Genomic DNA, 22,504 nt, shown 5'->3' on the forward strand with positions numbered 1-22,504 from the left:
AATGGCATCGCACGGCGCGAAATACAAAACCAACTAAAATACCACAATTCAATTTTCTCAAACAATCAACTATTTTACACCATTTTAAAGACAAGACTCTCGTTAATCTAACCACATTGTCCGATTTCAAAAAGTCTTTACAGCGAAAGCAAAACATTAGATTATGTCAGGAGAGTACCCTGCCAAAAATAATCACACAGCCATTTTCAAAGTGTAAGGCTTGGGTGTCGTACTGGAGGAATCAAATGCAGGAAGCTGCAATACAGGGTAGTGGCTTTAATAAGCACAACGGCTAAAACACAAGCCTTCCCAAAACAGCGATCAAAGCGCACAACAAAACAAGGTGCCCCAAACACAGGGTACAAAACACTGTTGGTGCAAACACACGCACTACTGCAAAATACAAAATCAGAGTGTCACCAAGCAAAGCAAACAGAGAAACAATCCCGCACACAGAGCAGGCGGGCCTCCTGGCTAAAATAGCCCAGCTAATCAGCCCAAACCAAAAACAGGTGCACACAATCAACAAAAGGGGGAAAAGGAAATTAGTGGCAGCTAGTAGGCCGGCGACGACGACCGCCGAGCGCCACCCGAACAGGAGGGGGAGCTACCTACGGTAGGAGTCGTGACAGTACCCCCCCCCCCGACGCGCGGCTCCCGCAGCGCGCCGACACCGGCCTCGAGGTCGACCCGGAGGGCGAGGCGCAGGGCGATCCGGGTGGAGGCGATGGAAATCCCTCAACAGGGATGGGTCCAAGACGTCCCCCACCGGTACCCAGCACCTCTCCTCCGGGCCGTACCCCTCCCAGTCCACGAGGTACTGCAGGCCCCTCACCCGGCGTCTCGAGTCCAGAATGGACCATATGGTGTACGCCGGGGACTCCCCGATGTCCAGAGGGGGTGGAGGGACCTCCGGCACCTCACCTTCCTGCAGGGGACCAGCTACCACCGGCCTGAGGAGAGACACATGAAACGAGGGGTTAATACGGTAATAGGAAGGAAGTTGTAACCTATAACACACCTCGTTTATCCTCCTCAGGATTTTGAAGGGCCCTACACACTCTCCTCCCCCGAGGGAGTAGGTCTCACGGTGGACAGGTACAGCTCAGGCTGGAGCAGAAATCCCTGGCACCCAGCCGCCGCTCCATCAAACTCCCTCGGGAGCGCAAGACGAAGCGCGCCGGAGCCGGGTGAAGGGGGGGAAGGAGGCGGATTAGTCGGAGGAGCCGGAGGTGGGGAGAGGAGGCCACTCCTCTCCCAACGGTCCATCCTCTCCATCATCTGATCCATCGCCGATCCGATCCGATGGAGAACTGATGTGTGATGGAGAACACGTTCCTCCATCGAGGGTAGCTGCTCCTGCTGACTCCATTCAGGATATTGGTGCGGGATTCTGTAAGGCTTGAGTGTCGTACTGAAGGAATCAAATGCAGGAAGCTGCAATACAGGGTAGTGGCTTTAATAAGCACAACGGCTAAAACACAAGCCTTCCCAAAACAGCGATCAAAGCGCACAACAAAACAAGGTGCCCCAAACACAGGGGACAAAACACTGTTGGCGCAAACACACGCACTACTGCAAAATACAAAATCAGAGTGTCACCAAGCAAAGCAAACAGAGAAACAATCTCACACACAGAGCAGGCGGGCCTCCTGGCTAAAATAGCCCAGCTAATCAGCCCAAACCAAAAACAGGTGCACACAATCAACAAAAGGGGGAAAAGGAAATTAGTGGCAGCTAGTAGGCCGGCGACGACGACCGCCGAGCGCCACCCGAACAGGAGGGGGAGCTACCTACGGTAGGAGTCGTGACACAAAGCAAGCATATATGTCACAAAAACCAAAACCACAGCTAAATGCAGCACTAACCTTTGATGATCTTCATCAGATGACACTCCTAGGACATTATGTTATACAATACATGCATGTTTTGTTCAATCAAGTTCATATTTATATCAAAAACCAGCTTTTTACATTAGCATGTGATGTTCAGAACTAGCATACCCACCGCAATCTTCCGGTGAATTTACTAAATTACTCATGATTAACGTTCACAAAAAACATAACAATTATTTTAAGAATTATAGATACAGAACTTTTTTATGCAATCGCGGTGTCAGATTTTAAAATAGCTTTTCGGTGAAAGCACATTTTGCAATATTCTGAGTACATAGCCCGGACATCTTGGCTAGCTAATTTGACACCCACCAAGTTTGGCCCTCACCAAACTCAGATTTACTATAAGAAAAATTGGATTACCTTTGCTGTTCTTCGTCAGAATGCACTCCCAGGACTTCTACTTCAACAACAAATGTTGTTTTGGTTCCAAATAATCCATAGTTATATTCAAATAGTTCCGTTTTGTTCTTGCGTTGAGGTCACTATCCAAAGAGCGCATTTCGTGACAAAAAAATGCAAAATATTCCATTACCGTACTTAGAAACATGTCAAACGCTGTTTAAAATCAATTTTTATGCTATTTTTCTCGGAAAATAGCGATAATATTCCAACCGGGCGACGTTGTATTCATTCAAAGGCTGAAAGAAAAAAATTGAGTAGTCTCGTGGACGCGCATCTCCAGTGTCACTGTTCTCAGCCTGACCACTCACAAACAGAGCTGCTGTACTTAGCCCAGAGACTGCAGACACCCCATTACACTTTCTGGCGCCTTCTGAGAGCCAATGGAAGCCTTAGAAAATGTCACATTACAGCACCAATGCTGTATTTTCGATAGAGATGCTACAGAAGGACAATAAATTGTCCAAACTTCCTGTATGGAATCTTCTCAGGTTTTGGCCTGCCATATGAGTTCTGTTATACTCACAGACACCATTCAAACAGTTTTAGAAACTTTAGAGTGTTTTCTATCCAAATCTACTATTATATGCATATTCTAGTTTCTGGGCAGGAGTAGTAACCAGATTAAATCGGGTACGTTTTTTATCCGGCCGTGCAAAATACTGCCCCCTATCCCAAACAAGTTTTAAACTGCGCCGTTGGAAACACAGTTTTTGCTCTCCTGCGCCTGACTTCTCTGCCGCCAGTATGCACACCTTACACAGTGTTATCTGACAAAGGTATTGATGTGAGTTTCTGTGCCTCTGCCTCCCCACACGTTGTTTTCACCGTATCAATTGCGTCTGGTAATATCAAAGTCTCTGCAATAGTGTGTGGTTTCATATCGTAGCAGGCCTAGCCATTCACCGTGGGAATGATTCAAGTGCAACGCTCAAGTGTGCCCTTTTCCTGTGATCTAAGGGTTGAATTTGATCTTTTAGATATGAATCGTTATCACTTCTACTTTTAAGGTTAACCACATTACAATGATTTTGAGATGCAAAGACAATATTATAATATCTATATATTTTTGTATATAAACTTAGCAAAAAAAGAAACGTACCTTTTTCAGGACCCTGTCTTTCAAAGATAATTCGTAAAAATCCAAATAACTTCACAGATCTTCCTTGTAAAGGGTTTAAACACTGTTTCCCATGCTTGTTCAATGAACCATAAACAATTAATGAACATGCACCTGTGGAACGGTCGTTAAGACACTAACAGCTTACGGATGGTAGGCAATTAAGGTCACAGTTATGAAAACTTAGGACACTAAAGAGGCCTTTCTACTGGCTCTGAAAAGCACCAAAAGAAAGATGCCCAGGGTCCCTGCTCATCTGGGTGAACGTGCCTTAGGCATACTGCATGGAGGCATGAGGGCTGCAGATGTGGCCAGGGCAATAAATTGCAATGTCCATACTGTGAGACGCCTAAGACTCTACAGGGAGACAGGACGGACAGCTGATCGTCCTCACAGTGGCAGACCACGTGTAACAACACCGTCATAGATTGGTACATCCGAACATCACACCTGCGGGACAGGTACAGGATGGCAACAACAACTGCCCGAGTTACACCAGGAATGCACAATCACTCCATCAGTGCTCAGACTGTCCGCAATAGGCTGAGAGAGGCTAGACTGAGGGCTTGTAGGCCTGTTGTAAGGCAGGTCCTCACCAGACATCACCGGGCACAAACCCAACGTCGCTGGACCAGATAGGACTGTCAAAAAGTGCTCTTCACCTGCAAGTCGTGGTTTTGTCTCACCAGGGGTGATGGTTGGATTCACGTTTATCGTCGAAGGAATGAGCGTTACACCGAGGCCTGTACTCTGGAGCAGGATTGATTTGGAGGTGGAGGGTCCGTCATGGTCTGGGGCGGTGTGTCACCGCATCATCAGACTGAGCTTGTTGTCATTGCAGGCAATCTCAACGCTGTGTGTTACAGGGAAGACATCCTCCTCCCTCATGTGGTACCCTTCCTGCAGGCTCATCCTAACATGACACTCCAGCATGACAATGCCACTAGCCATGCTGCTCGTTCTGTGCGTGATTTCCTGCAAGACAGGAATGTCAGTGTTTTGCCATGGCCAGCGAAGAGCCCGGATCCCATTCCCATTGAGCACGTCTGGGACCTGTTGGATCGGAGGGTGAGGGCTAGGGCATTCCCCCCAGAAATGTCTGGGAACTTGCAGGTGCCTTGGTGGAAGAGTGGGGTAACATCTCACAGCAAGAACTAGCAAATCTGGTGCAGTCCATGAGGAGATGCACTGCAGTACTTAATGCATTGGAGCTAGGTTAGGAAGGACACTGTACCATTCATTGATATAAATAGAGTTGTTTTTGGTATTCACCCTAGATGAATTTGCAGACAATTAATTGAATTTGCAGACAATTCCAGCCTGTAGTTGCTCTATTGAATGATTATTAGGACCACGATGACCTGCTCTTAGTGGACTTTGTGAAATGGTGTGATGATTCTGTTGCTTAGTTCCAAAGATTTTGTGGCTTGATGAGGAAAATGTGTGTTCTTGTGGAACTACACATCTCACATGGAAAACGACTACATCTCCCAATAGCCCATGTGGCCTGGCAGGAAATACGTGTGCTTTGGGAGATAGCTGGCAGCAGGTTCTGACTGGAGGGAGTACAGCTATGCCCGGAATTAACTTTTTTGTAGCAGGTTAGGAGAATTAACGTGGCAGGTTAGGAGACTTAGGTTGAAGTTAGGAAAAGGGTTACGTTAAGGGTTAGCTAAAATGCTCTCCTAACTTGCTACGAAAAGTAACTTCCGGTCGTATCTGCACTCCCTCTAGTCACAACTCTGGCAGCTCTTCCTGATTGGGGGACTGTTCTATGTGTGTTGGGCCAGCTACAGTTGGTGGATTCATACTTGAGGCAGAATGGGATGTAGAAAACCCCAGCTGCTTTGCACTAGGTCAGACTAGTTGATTAGCCACCCTATGGCATGGCTACTGGGTTGGATATCTTATCAGAATATGTTTCATAATAGTTTAGGACTGATAGTTTCAGTGAGGCTGATGAGTAAGTACTATATTAATATGGTCTTGAGATAAAACAGGTCCAACAGTCTGACTCTTCTCTGCTGTGGCCTTGAGTGGGGAAATACTATTTTAAACCAGCTGTGATCCCATTAATCTAGTCATTTAACATGAGTACTTTCCTTTGTATGACAAGATCATGTTCATACTGTATGCAGAAAGCTGTTATACAGTATGTCAAACTCGAATGATGGTACTCTGGTGTAGAAAGCTTGCATTCTACTATAGAAATCTGGTGTTCTACTAAAACCGGGCCATTCTAGTAAAGACAGATTGTGATCAACAACAGAAAGCGAGCTGCTGCTCATTTTAGAAACACACCAGAATAGAAAGCTGCTGTTGTAGGCTACTGTGCAAAACTGGTGTTCAAGAATAATATAGAAAGCTGTATATGGAAATATGGTGTTCTGCTCTAGAAATCTGGTGTTCTGCTCTAGAAATCTGGTGTTCTGCTCTAGAAATCTGGTGTTCTGCTATAGAAATCTGGTGTTCTACGATAGAAATATGTTATTTTGCTATAGAAATCTGGTGTTCTACTATAGAAATATGGTGTTCTTCTATAGAAATCTGGTGTTCTGCTATAGAAATCTGGTGTTCTATTATAGAAATCTGGTGTTCTGCTATAGAAATCTGGTGTTCTGCTATAGAAATCTGGTGTTCTACTATAGAAATCTGGTGTTCTGCTATAGAAATCTGGTGTTCTACTATATAAATCTGGTGTTCTGCTATAGAAATCTGGTGTTCTACTATAGAAATCTGGTGTTCTGCTATAGAAATCTGGTGTTCTACTATAGAAAGCTAGTGTTCTATAATAGAAATCTGGTGTTCTATAGAAATATGTTAGTCTTCTATAGAAATCTGGTGTTCTGCTATAGAAATCTGGTGTTCTATAGAAATATGTTATTCTTCTATAGAAATCTGGTGTTCTGCTATAGAAATCTGGTGTTCAACTATAGAAATCTGGTGTTCTGCTATAGAAATCTGGTGTTCTGCAATAGAAATCTGGTGTTCTACTAGTGCTGTGGAGGGTAGGTGGCAGCATGCTGCTTGGTCTGTATAGTAACTGGTCTCTGTGGAAACGGCAGAGAGAGAGAGAGAGAGAGAGAGACAGACAGACTGCATGCTTAGTGATGAGGAGTGGGGAAATGCAAGAGGAAGTGATATAATTTCCGTTGTGGAGGGAAGGGGAAGATTAGGGGGAAACAAAGGCAGGGATTATCTCTGCACAGGGCTATAATAGCACTACGCACACAGCCTCTGCAGAACGGGCCCGCCACAGGTCTCTTTGGACCACAGAACAGAGACCAAGTCTCCCAACCACACCCGCAGGGTCTTTCTCCCATCCACGCACTTCCTCAATCCAAGCCAGCTCAGAACAACTACAATGCCCAGCTGCATATGGGAGAGCAACCAGGGACCTGGGATTAAGGGTCATTATTTCTCCTCATTATTGACCTTCATATTGTTGTGTCTCTCTGAGGAGAGAACAGTATGGTCATGTTATCACTGTCCTCTCAGCACAGGAATTAGAACTTCACATTGGATGTCTCTCATTATAGGGCTTAGTCTAATTAGGAGAACATACATGACAATATGCCAATGCATGAGGTCCACATCAATGCTGTGTTCCCACTTGCAATCATTTCAAGGGTGTACAGTACAATGATGCAATCATGTACAGTACATGAAGGGTCCATGAATGCATCATTGTACTGTACACAATATACTTCTCTGTTCTTCTCAGAGAGTAATCAATGATTGATTTATTAATTGACAGTATTTTTTTATAAAGTCACTTTAAGTGGCTGGAAATAGTCTTGTGGTTAGATTGGGACCATGATACGAGTTAGAGGAGGGGTAAAACCCTGCTGATAGGTAGAAAGTAAGACAGATGGAGAGAAAGTGACAGGTTACGTACGGCATATGATGGAGGAAAAAGCAGGAGGAAGAGATAAAATAATGGGGGAGACATAAAGAGAGAGTGAAAGAGTTAGTCTTAGATGTTTTAAATTCTGGAGCTGAAAGTCCCTCCATCTGTGTTGGTGGTTGTGGGACTGAGTGATTTCTACGATTGACCCTAATCCCAGCCCAGTGCTAGAAGAGAGACAGACATGGACTCTCTCTGCAGACTGACTGCACTCACTCTAACAGGCTCAACTGGCTTGCTGCTGAGGAGCACCACTGGGCCAGTCAGACTGGAGCTTCTCCCCCTACTGGACACAGGGTGATAGGACTCAGGCAAAATACTGCTGACCAACTGGTAGATTTAACCTTATGTGAAGGACGTGTCTGAATGCTCACTTGGTCACTGGTAAGATTGACAGGCAGGAAGTCAAAGCAGACTTGTTTTTGGGGCTTTGCTAACTGCAGATGTCACTGTGGGGATGTTATCGAACCACCTTTAGCAGTCATGCACAGTGTTAAGGGCCCTATGTTATTGCAGCCTACTGTATGTCACCCAGACACAGTGTTGAGAGGTCAATAAACAGGTGTTGAGTGCCGCAATACACTGCCGCCGCAATCACATGGACTAAACACAGTGTGTTTTGTTGAGTGGCCTGTGTAGTGTTGTTTTTCGAGTGCCCTCAAGATCAACCCGAGAACAATGTGTTGTGCTGAGTGCCCTTATTGTCACACAGGCCGGCTGAGTGGAGGTCTGGACTGGAGGACCCTAACTCACTGCAGAAATCAGACAGGCGTTATGGTGTGGTGTGTCGTTTAGTGGGCTCAACGCAGCATGACATGGCTGGACCCTGGTGTGCTGTCATTCCTCCTAAAATAACACAACTTTGAGTGATTAAACCACTCTCCTCTGGAACAGAGCAAACAGAACAGTTAGGAATATTAAATGTGCTAATCGCCTCTCACTGAGCTTTTCATTATGGCTTTTAAGTTCCACAAGTTTACAAGTGAGAGAGAGAGAGAGAGAGAGAGAGAGAGAGAGAGAGAGAGAGAGAGAGAGAGAGATCATGAGAGAGAGATCCTCGGGATCTGCCAGGCTTGCAGTAACATCACAGACAAGGACTGAACAAACAGCTCTGATGATCCATCCACCACTTGTACAGCACAGTAATACTGTCAGCTAGTCGATTATATAGTGTGAAGGGTTGGAGATGTATAGCTGCTGTAAAGCACTCTGTTGGACAGCACACAGTGTTTCTACTGCTTGACCTTGTCTGTAGCATCACCATTGGTGATAGAGATGGTGTCAGAGACATTAAAGCAGTGATATTGGAACTGTTGGACTGTGCTGTGTTACAGTAGTTAGACTGGGTCCATGTCTCTGTACTGTGTGGGCCGGCCTGTGCTGTACTGGGCTTATCTGTTCTGTACTGTTCAAGCTGTTCTGTTCTGTATGCTCATCCAGTTGCACTAAGTGGCTTGGCTCCAGCCACCAACATAGATTATATACCGTCCGTCCGTCTCTCAGTCTGATTCATTGTCTGTTTGTGTAGCCCATTCATCTGGGCCAACACACAGTAAGGAGAGACACATGAAGACACATGGCTGTTTTGGAGCAGGGAGGTACTACGTTAAGCTGCTAGAGGAGAGATACGGCCCAGAGACATGGAGCCTTACTGGGGGACTGTGTAAAAACACAATACTGAGGAAGAAGACAGAGAAACAGATGACTGAGGAAGAAGCCAGAGAAACAGATGACTGTGGAACAAGCCAGAGAAACAGATGACTGAGGAAGAAGCCAGAGAAACAGAAGACTGAGGAAGAAGCCAGAGAAACAGATGACTGAAGAAGAAGACAGAGATACAGATGACTGAGGAAGAAGCCAGAGAAACAGATGACTGAGGAAGAGGACAGAGAAACAGATGACTGAGGAAGAAGCCAGAGAAACAGAAGACTGAGGAAGAAGCCAGAGAAACAGATGACTGAGGAAGAAGCCAGAGAAACAGAAGACTGAGGAAGAAGCCAGAGAAACAGATGACTGAGGAAGAAGCCAGAGAAACAGATGACTGAGGAAGAGGACGATCATCAGGAAGGAAGGACAGAGAATGAGGGAGGAACCATTCTTCATATGCAGTGTCATGGACATGGACACTACATTTGTATTTCCTCATTCATCATGATTCATGTCCTCTTCTCTTTTTTATCATTTTCGTCTCCTTGAAGAGACGTCACAGATAGACAGACACGTATTGACAGACTACCACCGTTTGGCATTGAAAGGTCCCACTTTAGAAAAACAACAACTTGTAAAGGCTTTATATCTTCATAAGCATTCACAAATCATTTATATGCAAAGTCATACTATACATGAAGGGTGAGACAAAAGATTCTCACTTACATGTGTTATTGTTTTGCCATATGTGGCAGATAGGGCTAACCCTTTAGCCATATGTTCTGTTCTCAGGCCAATTCAGAGCAGTGTAGAATCTGGAGGTAATTGTTTAGCCAGCAGCAGACTCCACTGTTGATCGCTAATTGAAAACTGTTGGATTACAAACACTCAAGAGTGCCCTTTAGCTAGGTTGACCCCTCCGTTGTATACACAACGCCACACTGTCACACAACTGAGGAAGTTTCCTTTAATGAACTTTGTGGCGATCATTTCATTAGACTAATTATCTTTGCTTTATGTGTCATTGTTTCACTTGTTCACCTCATTAGTAGTGACTGAATAAAATCAAAATTTCATTGTTTCTTAATATAATCCTCATTCAGGTGATTAAGACCCTTATGATCCTGGCATTCAGCTATTGTTTCACTAACAAGGTTAGTGATATCATAAACGGACGCCATTCCAACCATTATCAGTCTTTGCTGAGAGTAGGAGGGGCTAGGTCTGGCTAGCTGTGAGTGGGAGGGTCTTAGTGATGGGGGGCTCGGGGGGATGGACCTTCAGACAGAAATAGGACACTTCTCTCTCTAACGAGAGTTTATCACTTTCCTTTCTTTAGGAGAGAAAAAAATGTGCTTGGGGAATGTGGTCCCTTTGATGTTGTACCAGAAATGAAAGTCCACTTAGTGGGAGTCTAAATAGGGTTTGTCATTTTCAAGCCCAGGGACTGTGTGGCTGGCTGGCTGACTGACTGGCTGGCTGCCTGACTGGCTGGGTGGATGACTGGTTGGCTGACTGGCTGGGTGACTGGCTGACTGGCTGACTGGCTGATAGGGGACGCAAACCAAATATTTCCCTAGGGGTTTGAAGTGGGAGCAGAGAGGAAACCTAGACACAGTACTGAGGCATGGTACCATACAGACACACAGGGAAGAGACTGTCTCTTTAGAGACTCACTTTATTTTGCCATTGGGCGACGAGATATTGTGTGTCACCCATAAGCCTCTACACATAGACAGTAATACTCCATGTTATAATCCCTGTGCAATTAATTATGTCAGACCTATATTATAACTATTAATAGTTAGGAACCAAAATACGAAACCCATGCTGAAAATACGAAAATAAAACAAGCAACATTGCACTGAACCCCTTTAGCCATGAAAAGGCATTTGACAAAAATTCCTTGTCCTTTTGGTTTGGAAAAGTGAAATTTTATTCAACATGTTCATGTTATTCAATGGCCCTCACCTTCTCCACTCCAAATGTTAACTGTATTACCCCTTGGAATAACACCATTGTAATCACAGTTTATTTCCAACATACTATAGCTAGCCTAAATGTGTCTGGCACCATTTTGCTACAGTACATGGTCTGAAATTGTAGTCATTTAGCTTGCGCCTTACAGAAATGAAATTCCCCTGACAGTTAGGAGAAATGTGTAAGCCCATTGAGGAGCATGCTGAGCTTGGCACCAGTCACTGCCTCTAGAATTATACAGTCTATGAACAGCATTTAGTTCACTTAGTGTTTTCCCTAGAGAACAGGTTGGCACACACACACAACCACACACTCTGACACCTACCCACTGAACCAGAGGAGCCTTTGACCCTGACCTCTGTATTGACCCTTGACCCTGACCTCTGCTTCATGTGTGTTTCCTGTATAGAGGCTGGCCAGGGAGGCGGAGCAGCTGCAGACAGATTTTCCCTGGCTGGACAGTATCAAGGTAAAGTTAGAACCTACCTCTCTCTCTTTCTTTTCTCTCTCTCGCACTCTCTCTCTCTTTCTCTCACCATTTCATCCATATTTCTACCATCTCTCGTCCTCTATCTGTCTCGTCATATTTACATATATCCACCAACGTAACACAACCTGTATTTTATTGTCTTTTAAATGTCAATGCTATCAGTATTACAGACACATGTACACACTCACATGCACCACCCAGAATGAAGATGTTTTATGTGTGTTTGAGCGTTTGATAATGTCCCACAGCCTATTTCTACATAACGGTGAATCTGTGTTGTGCCTGTAAGGCCAAAGCAGGTTGAACTTTGCATTTTCCAACACCTGACCTACAGCAGAACACCACTCCCTGTTAATGTCTACATCTCAGAACTTTCAGTATTACTTGGCTTGTGTTTTGTGTGTGTTTGGTGCGTGTTTTTGGTGCGTTTGTGTGTGTATCTGTATGTGTCTGTTTGTGTATGTGCTCCACTCACTCTCAGATTTACAAACACACAGATACCCCGTATACACACACACACACTCAATCTCACACCCATCGCAAGATACAACAGCGGGAAGTGTGTGTGTGTATCTTCTGTCTCCAGGGAGACGAGCTAGCTGTCATGGTACACTTCCCACAAATTGATTTTTAACCCCGCGCCTCCCGGGGGATATTTGAGAATAGGCTTTAACTGATTTTAAACAAATGATTATGAGCCATACTTCCCAGCAAAGTCCATTTTTATTCATGGTCGCTTACACTGAAGCCCACGTTTGGGAGTGGCAGTGCCTGCACCTCTCTCCACCCGCTGTTCCCACCGACCCAGGGTGGTTCTGTCTGTCAGTTCATCTGTCCCCTTCGCTCAGGGCCGGGCAGGACTGATGCCTTCATCTCTGTCTGCGTGTGGCCAGCTGGTCAGCTTTAATGTTGCTCAATCGGATGTGTACCCATGCAGGTAGTTGCATTTGGGTCACAGTGCCCTCACACAGCACACCTGTTCTTAGGTTACTGCATCCAATATGGCTTCACTGTCTCTTCAAGTGGAAAAGCCAGCTCTCTCCCTTTCCCACTCATTTCCCTTCTCCCTCTCTCCCTTTATTTCTCTACCTCATCCCTCTCTCTCTCTCTCTTTCTCTCTCTCTCTCTCCTTCTGTCTGACCCTCACCCCTTACCCTCCCTCCACCTTTTTTTCTTGTCTGTCCATGTCTTTAATCAGCCATGAAAAAAGTTAGAAAATATCATATTGTTGCAAATACTAATAATGTATTGGAGCTGATTTCATTTGCCTTTATAATTATACCAGGTAATGAATCTCGGCAGGGGCGACTGGGAAACCATAAAAAAAAACTTGTTTGGAGGGGAAGAGGGGGGGAGAGGGGGAGGGAGGGGAGGGTGGGGAGAGGCAGATATGCTTGTAGATTTGGTGTGCTTTTCTAATTTCCTTTTGGGTGAACACTTGACTGAGTGAAACTGTAATTAGATTAGGGGGGCATGCTCTTTTGGCATATTAGGAACAGCAAAGAGCATCTTAAACTAACCGGTGGAGCAAGCTGTCCGACTCCGAGAGAAAGCTGTTTGTCTGTGTGTATGGGAGTGTTTGTGTGTGTGTGTTAACACTCTGCTCCCTACCTGGCCTGACCCATCTTCTATGTTCAATAACACCGGAGACATCATACGACTCAATGATATGGCTGTTCCCTCTTCCTCTGCACTGCTGATGTTGCATCTGCTGCTGTTACCGTAGTGACAGACCACACTTCTTTCCTCCTCCTATTGTAACTATGGCGATGGTGCCTGGGTTGGTAATATGATCACCCCGATGGTCCAACATTTTGACTGTTGGACTGTTGGTGGTCATAACACCTGTTGTGATGGTCGTTCAGGGTTTTAAATCCATTGGAATTAAATGGTGTGTGAAATAGCCATTAAAGTGTTTGATTGCTCCTGATTTCTCAAGGTCATAGGTCATCCTATCCCAGCTCTGTCAGGGGCTCTTTCCAGACTATTAATTTTATTGTATTGTCTCTGGATGCATTCTCTTGGGTCTCTGCTTTTTAGTAGCAGGGCCCCAGGGCTAATGACTACAAGAACCAGCCCCTAAATCATTTCACATTACAGTCATATATACAGTTGAAGTCGGAAGTTTACATACACCTTAGCCAAATACATTTAAACTCAGTTTTTCACAATTCCTGACATTTAATCCTAGTAAAAATTCCCTGTCTTAGGTCAGTTAGGATCACCACTTTATTTTAAGAATGTGAAATGTCAGAATAAAATTATTTATTTCAGCTTTTATTTCTTTCATCACATTCCCAGTGGGTCAGAAGTTTACATACACTCAATTAGTATTTGGTAGCATTGCCTTTAAATTGTTTAACTTGGGTCAAATGTTTCAGGTAGCCTTCCACAAGCTTCCCACAATAAGTTGGGTGAATTTTGGCCCATTCCTCCTGACAGAGCTGATGTAACTGAGTCAGGTTTGTAGGCCTCCTTGTTCGCACACGCTTTTTCAGTTCTGCACACAAATCAAATCAATTCAAATGTATTTATATAGCCCTTCTTACATCAGCTGATATCTCAAAGTGCTGTACAGAAACCCAGCCTAAAACCCCAAACAGCAAGCAATGCAGGTGTAGAAGCACGGTGGCTAGGAAAAACACCCTAGAAAGGCGAAAACCTAGGAAGAAACCTAGAGAGGAACCAGGCTATGAGGGGTGGCCAGTCCTCTTCTGGCTGTTCTGGCTGTTCTATAGGATTGAGGTCAGGGCTTTGTGATGGCCACTCCAATACCTTGACTTTGTTGTCCTTAAGCCATTTTGCCACAACTTTGGAAGTATGCTTGGGGTCATTGTCCATTTGGAAGACCCATTTGCGACCAAGCTTTAACTTCCTGACTGATGTCTTGAGATGTTGCTTCACTATATCCACATCATTTTCCTCCCTCATGATGCCGTCTACTTTGTGAAGTGCACCAGTCCCTCCTGCAGCAAAGCACCCCCACAACATGATGCTGCCACCCCCATGCTTCACGGTTGGGATGGTATTCTTCAGCTTGCAAGCCTCCCCCTTTTTCCTCCAAACATAACGATGGTCATTATGGCCAAACAGTTCTATTTATGTTTCATCAGACCAGAGGACATTTCTCCAAAAAATATGATCTTTGTTCCCATGTGCAGTTGCAAACCGTAGTCTGGCTTTTTTATGGCAGTTTTGGAGCAGTGTCTCCTTCCTTGCTGACCCGCCTTTCAGGTTATGTCGATATAGGACTCGTTTTACTGTGGATATAGATACTTTTGTACCTGTTTCCACCAGCATCTTCACAAGGTCCTTTGCTGTTGTTCTGGGATTGATTTGCACTTTTCGCACCAAAGTACGTTCATCTCTAGGAGACATAACACCACCACAATGTTTGAGTGAGGTTGATATGGTAGGAATTGTTTTTTATCCTGAACAAATAGCATTTAGGGATTACAATAGCAATGGAATTATCTAATTTACAGACATATGCCACTTTGGAGAGGTTTAGGGACACTTGGAAACGTCCCGTGACCACACCTGACATCTGCCCATTTATAGTTGTTAGGTCTATCAATCCCATTTCTTTTTCTTAAATTGTTCACATGTTGTAGAAGCCATCTGATGTGTTTCCAGCTCTAGTCATCAATAATTCACTTATAGTTATCATGACACAAGGTGAGACCCAGATGCAGACACAGGAGGCAGATGGTTGCAGTCTTACAATGTTAAATAATCCAAAAGGAGTAGGCAAGAGAATAGCCCTGGACAGGCAAAAGGTGATCAGAGTTCAGGAGGTACAGAGTAGCAGAAAGGCTAGTGGTCAAAGCAGGCAGAATGGTCAGGCAGGCGGGTACAGAGTCCAGAACAGGCACTCAACAAATTTCTTCTTAACAAACTATAGTTTTGGCAAGTCGGTTAGGGCATCTACTTTGTGCATGACACAAGTCATTTTTCCAACAATTGTTTACAGACAGATTATTTCACTGTATCACAATTCCAGTGGGTCAGAAGTTTACATACACTAAATTGACTGTGCATTTATACAGCTTGGAAAATTCCAGGAAATTATCTAATGCTTTAGAAGCTTCTGATAGGCTAATTGACATCATTTGAGTCAATTGGAGGTGTACCTGTGGATGTATTTCAAAGTCTACCTTCAAACTCAGTGTCTCTTTGCTTGACATCATGGGAAAATCAAAAGAAATCACCCAAGACCTCAGAAAAAAAATGTAGACCTCCACAAGTCTGGTTCATCCTTGGGAGCAATTTCCAAACGCCTGAAGGTACCACGTTCATCTGTACAAACAATAGTACACAAGTATAAACACCATGGGACCACGCAGCTGTCATACCGCTCAGGAAGGAGACACGTTCTGTCGTATCTAGAGTGGGTGGGTATAATTTGGAACGTTCCAACAGGAATCTGTTCCAAAAACGTAGTAAAGTACAAGGTTGCCAAGAAACAACGCATACAGATTCCTGTTGGAACGTCCCACAAATTATACCAACCCATCCAGGGTACATTCAAGTGTCCTTTCAACTTCTCCAAAGTGTCTTTTTGTTGCACTTTTGCACTTTGTTTTCACACTGGATGTGCCTCTTGCTTTGTCCCACCCAGGTCAACTGCATATCCCTGGAAATATTATCTCATTGGCTACAAGACTGCCAAGGTGCCATAGTAGCCAATCCCCTGTGTAATGGATGCCTACAGCGCCAAGAGATAGATGCCTGATACGCAAAGAGATAGTCACTCGGTGGACATTCGATGTTGCCATTAAGTCGTACATCAGATCATATTGGCATTAGGCTAGATTTGTTCCTATCAACCGCAGGATTCTTTTTGATACCACCCCATGTATCTATAGCTCAAACACAGACCAAATTATTACTTACCTTGTAAGATGTTTGCTGTTTGGTGAAAACGTTGTATAATATAAACATTTTGACTCTCGGGCTGATGATCAATAACGGTAGGTCACAGGTAGACAAATAAGATATCCTCATGATCTGTGGAGTCCCGGCTTTCGATGTGTATCAACGTATTCTGTGTTTGTTTCGTTTATGCTTCACAACACTAACCGGAATGTAGGTAGCAGCCATCTTGAAATTAGGTCATCAGCTCGACCTACCCTTATAAATTTGTACGTCCACATATGGTAGTAAGTCACAACAAAGATTTGAAGGCACCGATCAATAGCCGAGATACTCAGCTTTCTGCAGACTCCCTGCTTTTGCACATAGTGGATACCGTTCTCATATCAGACTGAATTGAATTTAAAAAATTGAATAAGGTCCCCAAATATGGGAAGTTTACATCCCATGCTAAAGACAGCACGCTACACATTGCAATGTCCCCAATCACTGCCCTGGGCCATGTTGTTTTAGACCAGAGGAAAGGGTGCCTCCTACTGGCCCTCCAACACCTCTTCCAGCAGCATCTGGTCTCCCATCCAGGACCAACCATGCTTAGCTTCATAGGTAAGCTTGCAGTGGGATGCAGGGTGGCATGCTTAAGTGTTTCACAACGATAGAACTGCACATTGGAGTGCAGAGAATTAAAGGGGAAGCTAGAAATATAATGCTATATGGCCTTAGTGCACCTCATAAAAGCATTATGTGGTCGTAAACATCATTTCAGGCAATCCACTACATGGGGGAGTAGATCTGCAATGATTTATTAAAGGAAATTATCATGACACTAGGCGAGACCCAAATGCAGACACAGGAGGCAGATGGTTGGAGTTTAAGATGTTTAATAAATCCAAAGGGAGTAGGCAAGAGAATGGTCGTGGACAGGCAAAAGGTCAAAACCAGATCAGAGTCCAGGAGGTACAGAGTGGCAGGCAGGCTCGAGGTCAGGGCAGGCAGAATGGTCAGGCAGGCAGGTACAGAATCCAGAACAGGCAAGGGTCAAAACCGGGAGGACTAGAAAAAGGAGAAAAGGCAAAACAGGAAAATGTGAAAAACCACTGGTAGGCTTGGACATATAAGGCGAACTGGCACAGAGAGACAGGAAACACAGGGCTAAATACACTGGGGAAAACAAGCGACACCCGGAGGGGGTGGAGACAATAACGAGGACAGGTGAAACAAATCAGGGTGTGACAGCAATATTGTTGACCATTCATGCCATTGAATAACATATGAGATATTTTATAGCATTTTTACAACTGGAAGATACAATGTTGCCATGACTACAAGGCGCTCTTTGTAGAATAACTCCAGTATCCCTACTGCTTGCCAGCTCCTAATATTTTTTTATTTTTATTATTATATTTTTTTTTACGACCAGATCAGCTTTAAAACCGTAACTCTGTTTATTATCTCTTTCATGAGATACAGAAAGGTGTTTGCATCATCTCTTGTTTTGTTACATTATTATTATCTTTATTTCATATTCAATACCACCATCAGTAATGCAACGATGCAACAGAGCACTTACTTGTCAATCACAGGCATAAAGTACAGTAGTTTACCTGTTAATACCACTATTAGTATCAACAACCAGTGGAGTACTTACGCAGCTGTACTGCATGATAATATCAATGAATCTACAAGGCCTGGTCCAAGACACATGACACATGACATGATGATCTCTGGAGTGGGTTGTCGATCTGATGTGTAAGACATAGGGACATGGTGGAAAGAGACTGGGGGAAAGGAGAGAGGGATGAGAGAAAGGGAAAGAAGACATCCACTTTCCATCAGAATGTGATGTGGCAGCTGCTGTACGTTTGAAATGCATTAGTGCTAATAGCTGTGTCGTTAAGGGAGAGAGAGAGACTGATGAGTTACCATGGAGAAACAAGGGGAGAGGGGTGAGTTACTATGGAGAAACAGGGGGAGAGGGGTGAGGGATGAGAAACTCAGTGAGAGAGGGAGAGAGAGAAGGTGAGGGCGTGTGGGAGCGAGGGAGGTTTGAGAGAGAAAGAGAAAAGGAGAAGGAGATAGGCACAAAGAGAAGAGCCATCTTCCAGGCTTCCATCACCCTCTAATAAATGAAGCCTTTCATCAAGGGCCATGAAATGTGTTTTTTGGTGTGTGTGTGTGTGTGTGTGTGTGTGTGTGTGTGTGTGTGTGTGTGTGTGTGTGTGTGTGTGTGTGTGTGTGATAAAAAAGATTTAAATAAACCACACACACACGCACACACACACACACACACACACACACACACACACACACACACACACACACACACACACTTTCATGGCCAATGATGAAAGTGTGTGTGTGTGTGTGTGTGTGTGTGTGTGTGTGTGTGTGTGTGTGTGTGATGTGGTTTATGCGTCTCACAGGGTTATACTGAATAAAGAAACCTGTTTCTCAGTATTCGTAGCATATGCTTTTCTGATTGTATGTGATAGTTTTTAGTTTTTTTTAGTTTTGTATCTCAAAGCTCCCACATTTGAGATTAACAGGATTTAAAAAATTGTTCCTTTCACTGATTAGGTGCACTTGTGACAGTGACATGATCCAGCCACATTAGTAGAGTTCCCTCAGTGAGCCTGACCCCTAGTGGCGGGGGTAAGAGTTGACACTCCGATTTGTTGCACTGACCATGCCAACCCTCCTTATAATGCATCTATTTGAGATAATTGGCCCTTCAGAGGAAATTATGGAAAATTATTGTGGCGGGCGAATGGCTCTATCAGCCCGGCCCTCGGAGCAGAGCGACGCGAGCGGCTCCCTTAACCACAGAATACATTAGTTTTATGAGGGACGTCTTCAAGGGACCACAATCAGGTGAAATAGACAGACACCAAAGGACGCCTCACTGGGCTTCTGTTTCTCTTATTTCACCCACATTTTTATTGTTCTTCTTTTCTTAGTTTTATTTTGTCTATATATGTTCATCTATGGACAGACTGGGAGAGACAGGAATTCAACTGTCTGTGCAATAAATGTTTTTTGTTTCATGTTTTAGAAGAAGTATTTGGTTCTTTCTGAAATAAGACCGTTTTCATTACTCATATATGTTGAGTGGAACTCACAGCACCTTGAGGGTGTGAGATGGTGAACAGGCAGATCGTTACGTTTAATAGGCCAGGGCAGCATACTGCACTAGTGCTCCTAATCTCAGCTTGTTACCTGTATAAAAGACACGTGTCCACAGAAGCAATCAATCAATCAGATTCCAAACTCTCCACCATGGCCAAGACCAAAGAGCTCTCCAAGGATGTCAGGAACAAGATTGTAGACCTACACAAGGCTGGAATGGCTACAAGACCATCGCCAAGCAGCTTGGTGAGAAGGTGACAACAGTTGATGCGATTGTTCGCAAATGGAAGAAACACAAAAGAACTGTCAATCTCCCTTGGCCTGGGGCTCCATGCAAGATCTTACCTTGTGGAGTTGCAATGATCATGAGAACGGTGAGGAATCAGCCCAGAACTACACGGGAGGATCTTGTCAATGATCTCAAGGCAGCTGGGACCATAGTCACCAAGAAAACGATTGGTAACACACTACGCCGTGAAGGACTGAAATCCTGCAGCGCCCGCAAGGTCCCCCTGCTCAAGAAAGCACATATACATGCCCGTCTGAAGTTTGCCAATGAACTTCTGAATGATTCAGAGGACAACTGGGTGAAAGTGTTGTGGTCAGATGAGACCAAAATGGAGCTCTTTGGCATCAACTCAACTCGCCGTGTTTGGAGGAGGAGGAATGCTGCCTATGACCCCAAGAACACCATCCCCACCGTTAAACATGGAGGTGGAAACATTATGCTTTGGGGGTGTTTTTCTGCTAAGGGGACAGGACAACTTCACCGCATCAAAGGGACGATGGATGGGGCCATGTACCGTCAAATCTTGGGTGAGAACCTCCTTCCCTCAGCCAGGGCATTAAAAATGAGTCATGGATGGGTATTCCAGCATGACAATGACCCAAAACACACGGCCAAGGCAACAAAGGAGTGGCTCAAGAAGAAGCACATTAAGGTCCTGGAGTGGCCTAGCCAGTCTCCAGACCTTAATCCCATAGAAAATCTGTGGAGGGAGCTGAAGGTTCGAGTTGCCAAACGTCAGCCTCGAAACCTTAATGACTTGGAGAAGATCTGCAAAGAGGAGTGGGACAAAATCCCTCCTGAGATGTGTGCAAACCTGGTGGCCAACTACAAGAAACGTCTGACCTCTGTGATTGCCAACAAGGGTTTTGCCACCAAGTACTAAGTCATGTTTTGCAAAGGGGTCCAATACTTATTTCCCTCATTAAAATCCAAATCAATTTATAACATTTTTGACATGCGTTTTTCTGGATTTTTGTTGTTGTTATTCTGTCTCTCACTGTTCAAATAAACCTACCATTAAAATTATAGACCGATCATTTCTTTGTCAGTGGGCAAATGTACAAAATCAGCAGGGGATCAAATACTTTTTTCCCTCACTGTACATTCCACCATTCTCAGTGACTGCAGAGGCTCTGTCTGAGTTGGGCCAGTTTGTCCTGTTTCAGCACATATGTGAGCCAGTACCCAACCCTTTAAAATAGGGTCTCCATAGCAGGAGCTACAGAGAGCGGGAAGAAGAGTAGGAGGGAGTAGGGGAGTGTGGCCATAGGAGCACATTTTAAATATCCAATATGTATTTTAAACACTGATAAGCATAAACACATTGCATAATCACAAATAAACTGCTTCTATTTTCTTTGTGAGTGTCCCCCCCCCACCCTTCTCTTTCCTGTGGCCGTGCTGAGACAGAGGCAGAGCGCTAGCAGGCTGCCGAGCGCGTAATGGAACTTATAAACAGCGTTCTGTTATCGCTGAATCCCGCGCCATGGAACAGTTTCCCATCTTTTCACCACTTGAGGGAAAGGAATGAAAGGAAGGGGGTAGGAGGACGGGAGAAAATCCATAACAATATACAATTTAGCATTGCCGCCTCCGTATCAAGCGTATCTGATGGTCTGGATGCCTCAGCAGAGAGACATAGACTGGACCCAGTCTTGTTACTATAAACAACACTGAGCCGTGTGTGTGTGTGTTTGCACATGTGTGGGAATTCTCTAACCTTGACTACAAGCTTGTACTTTGCACTCATGTGAAACTCATGGATAATATGTACCAATTGGTCAAGCAACTGGAAGAATTGGATCATTGCTCATTTAGTAATATGGCACTCCATAGCCACCTCAAACATCAATCTGGATCGTCGCCGGTCCAATTCTTCTCCACCTCTTCCTGACCACCCCAGCCCACCCCTTTTTCCTCCTCCTCCTCCTGTTGATCACCCCAGCCCACCTTTCTCTCCTCTCTTCCACCCCTACCTATACCCCTCCCCCTCCCCCTCCTCCTGATCACCCCAGCCCACCCCTCTCCTTCCCTCCACCCTCCACGTCTCTACCTCCTGATCACCCCAGCCCACCTTTCTCTCCTCTCCTCTACCCTCCATGTCTTTACCTCCTGATCACCCCAGCCCACCCCTCTCCTCTCCTCTACCCTCCATGTCTTTACCTCCTGATCACCACAGCCCACCCCTCTCCTTCCCTCCACCCTCCATGTCTTTACCTCCTGATCACCACAGCCCACCCCTCTCCTCTCCTCTACCCTCCACGTCTTTACCTCCTGATCACCCCAGCCCACCCCTCTCCTCTCCCTCTACCCTCCATGTCTTTACCTCCTGATCACCCCAGCCCACCCCTCTCCTTCCCTCCACCCTCCACGTCTTTACCTCCTGATCACCCCAGCCCACCCCTCTCCTTCCCTCCACCCTCCACGTCTTTACCTCCTGATCACCCCAGCCCACCCCTCTCCTCTTTACCCTCCATTTATCCTATCACCAGCCCACCCCTCTCCTCTCCTCTACCCTCCACGTCTTTACCTCCTGATCACCCCAGCCCACCCCTCTCCTCTCCTCTACCCTCCATGTCTTTACCTCCTGATCACCACAGCCCACCCCTCTCCTTCCCTCCACCCTCCATGTCTCCACATCCTAATCACCCTAGCCCACCCCTCTCTTCTCTCCTCCACCCCTCCTCCTTATCCAACTCCCGCTGGCCACCTCAGCCCACCCCTCCCTCCCTCCCTCCCTCCCTCCCTCACTCTCTGCATCTGCTTTCTCTTC

The 22,504-nt window shown here is 45.1% G+C and overlaps 1 protein-coding gene across 4 annotated transcripts in view; it reads left to right on the forward strand.

Annotated features, from left to right (window-relative positions):
• Positions 1–22,504, forward strand: part of LOC106566000 (voltage-dependent calcium channel subunit alpha-2/delta-2) — a 329,019-nt gene that overhangs the window by 110,741 nt on the left and 195,774 nt on the right. For all 4 annotated transcript variants that reach the window (XM_045691870.1, XM_045691873.1, XM_045691872.1 and 1 more), the window contains exon 4: positions 11,361–11,420. In XM_045691870.1, the coding sequence (XP_045547826.1) occupies positions 11,361–11,420 (60 nt within the window). The remainder of the gene's footprint in view (positions 1–11,360; positions 11,421–22,504) is intronic.

Source organism: Salmo salar, chromosome ssa12, assembly GCF_905237065.1.
Source record: "Salmo salar chromosome ssa12, Ssal_v3.1, whole genome shotgun sequence".
Taxonomy (NCBI): domain Eukaryota; kingdom Metazoa; phylum Chordata; class Actinopteri; order Salmoniformes; family Salmonidae; genus Salmo; species Salmo salar.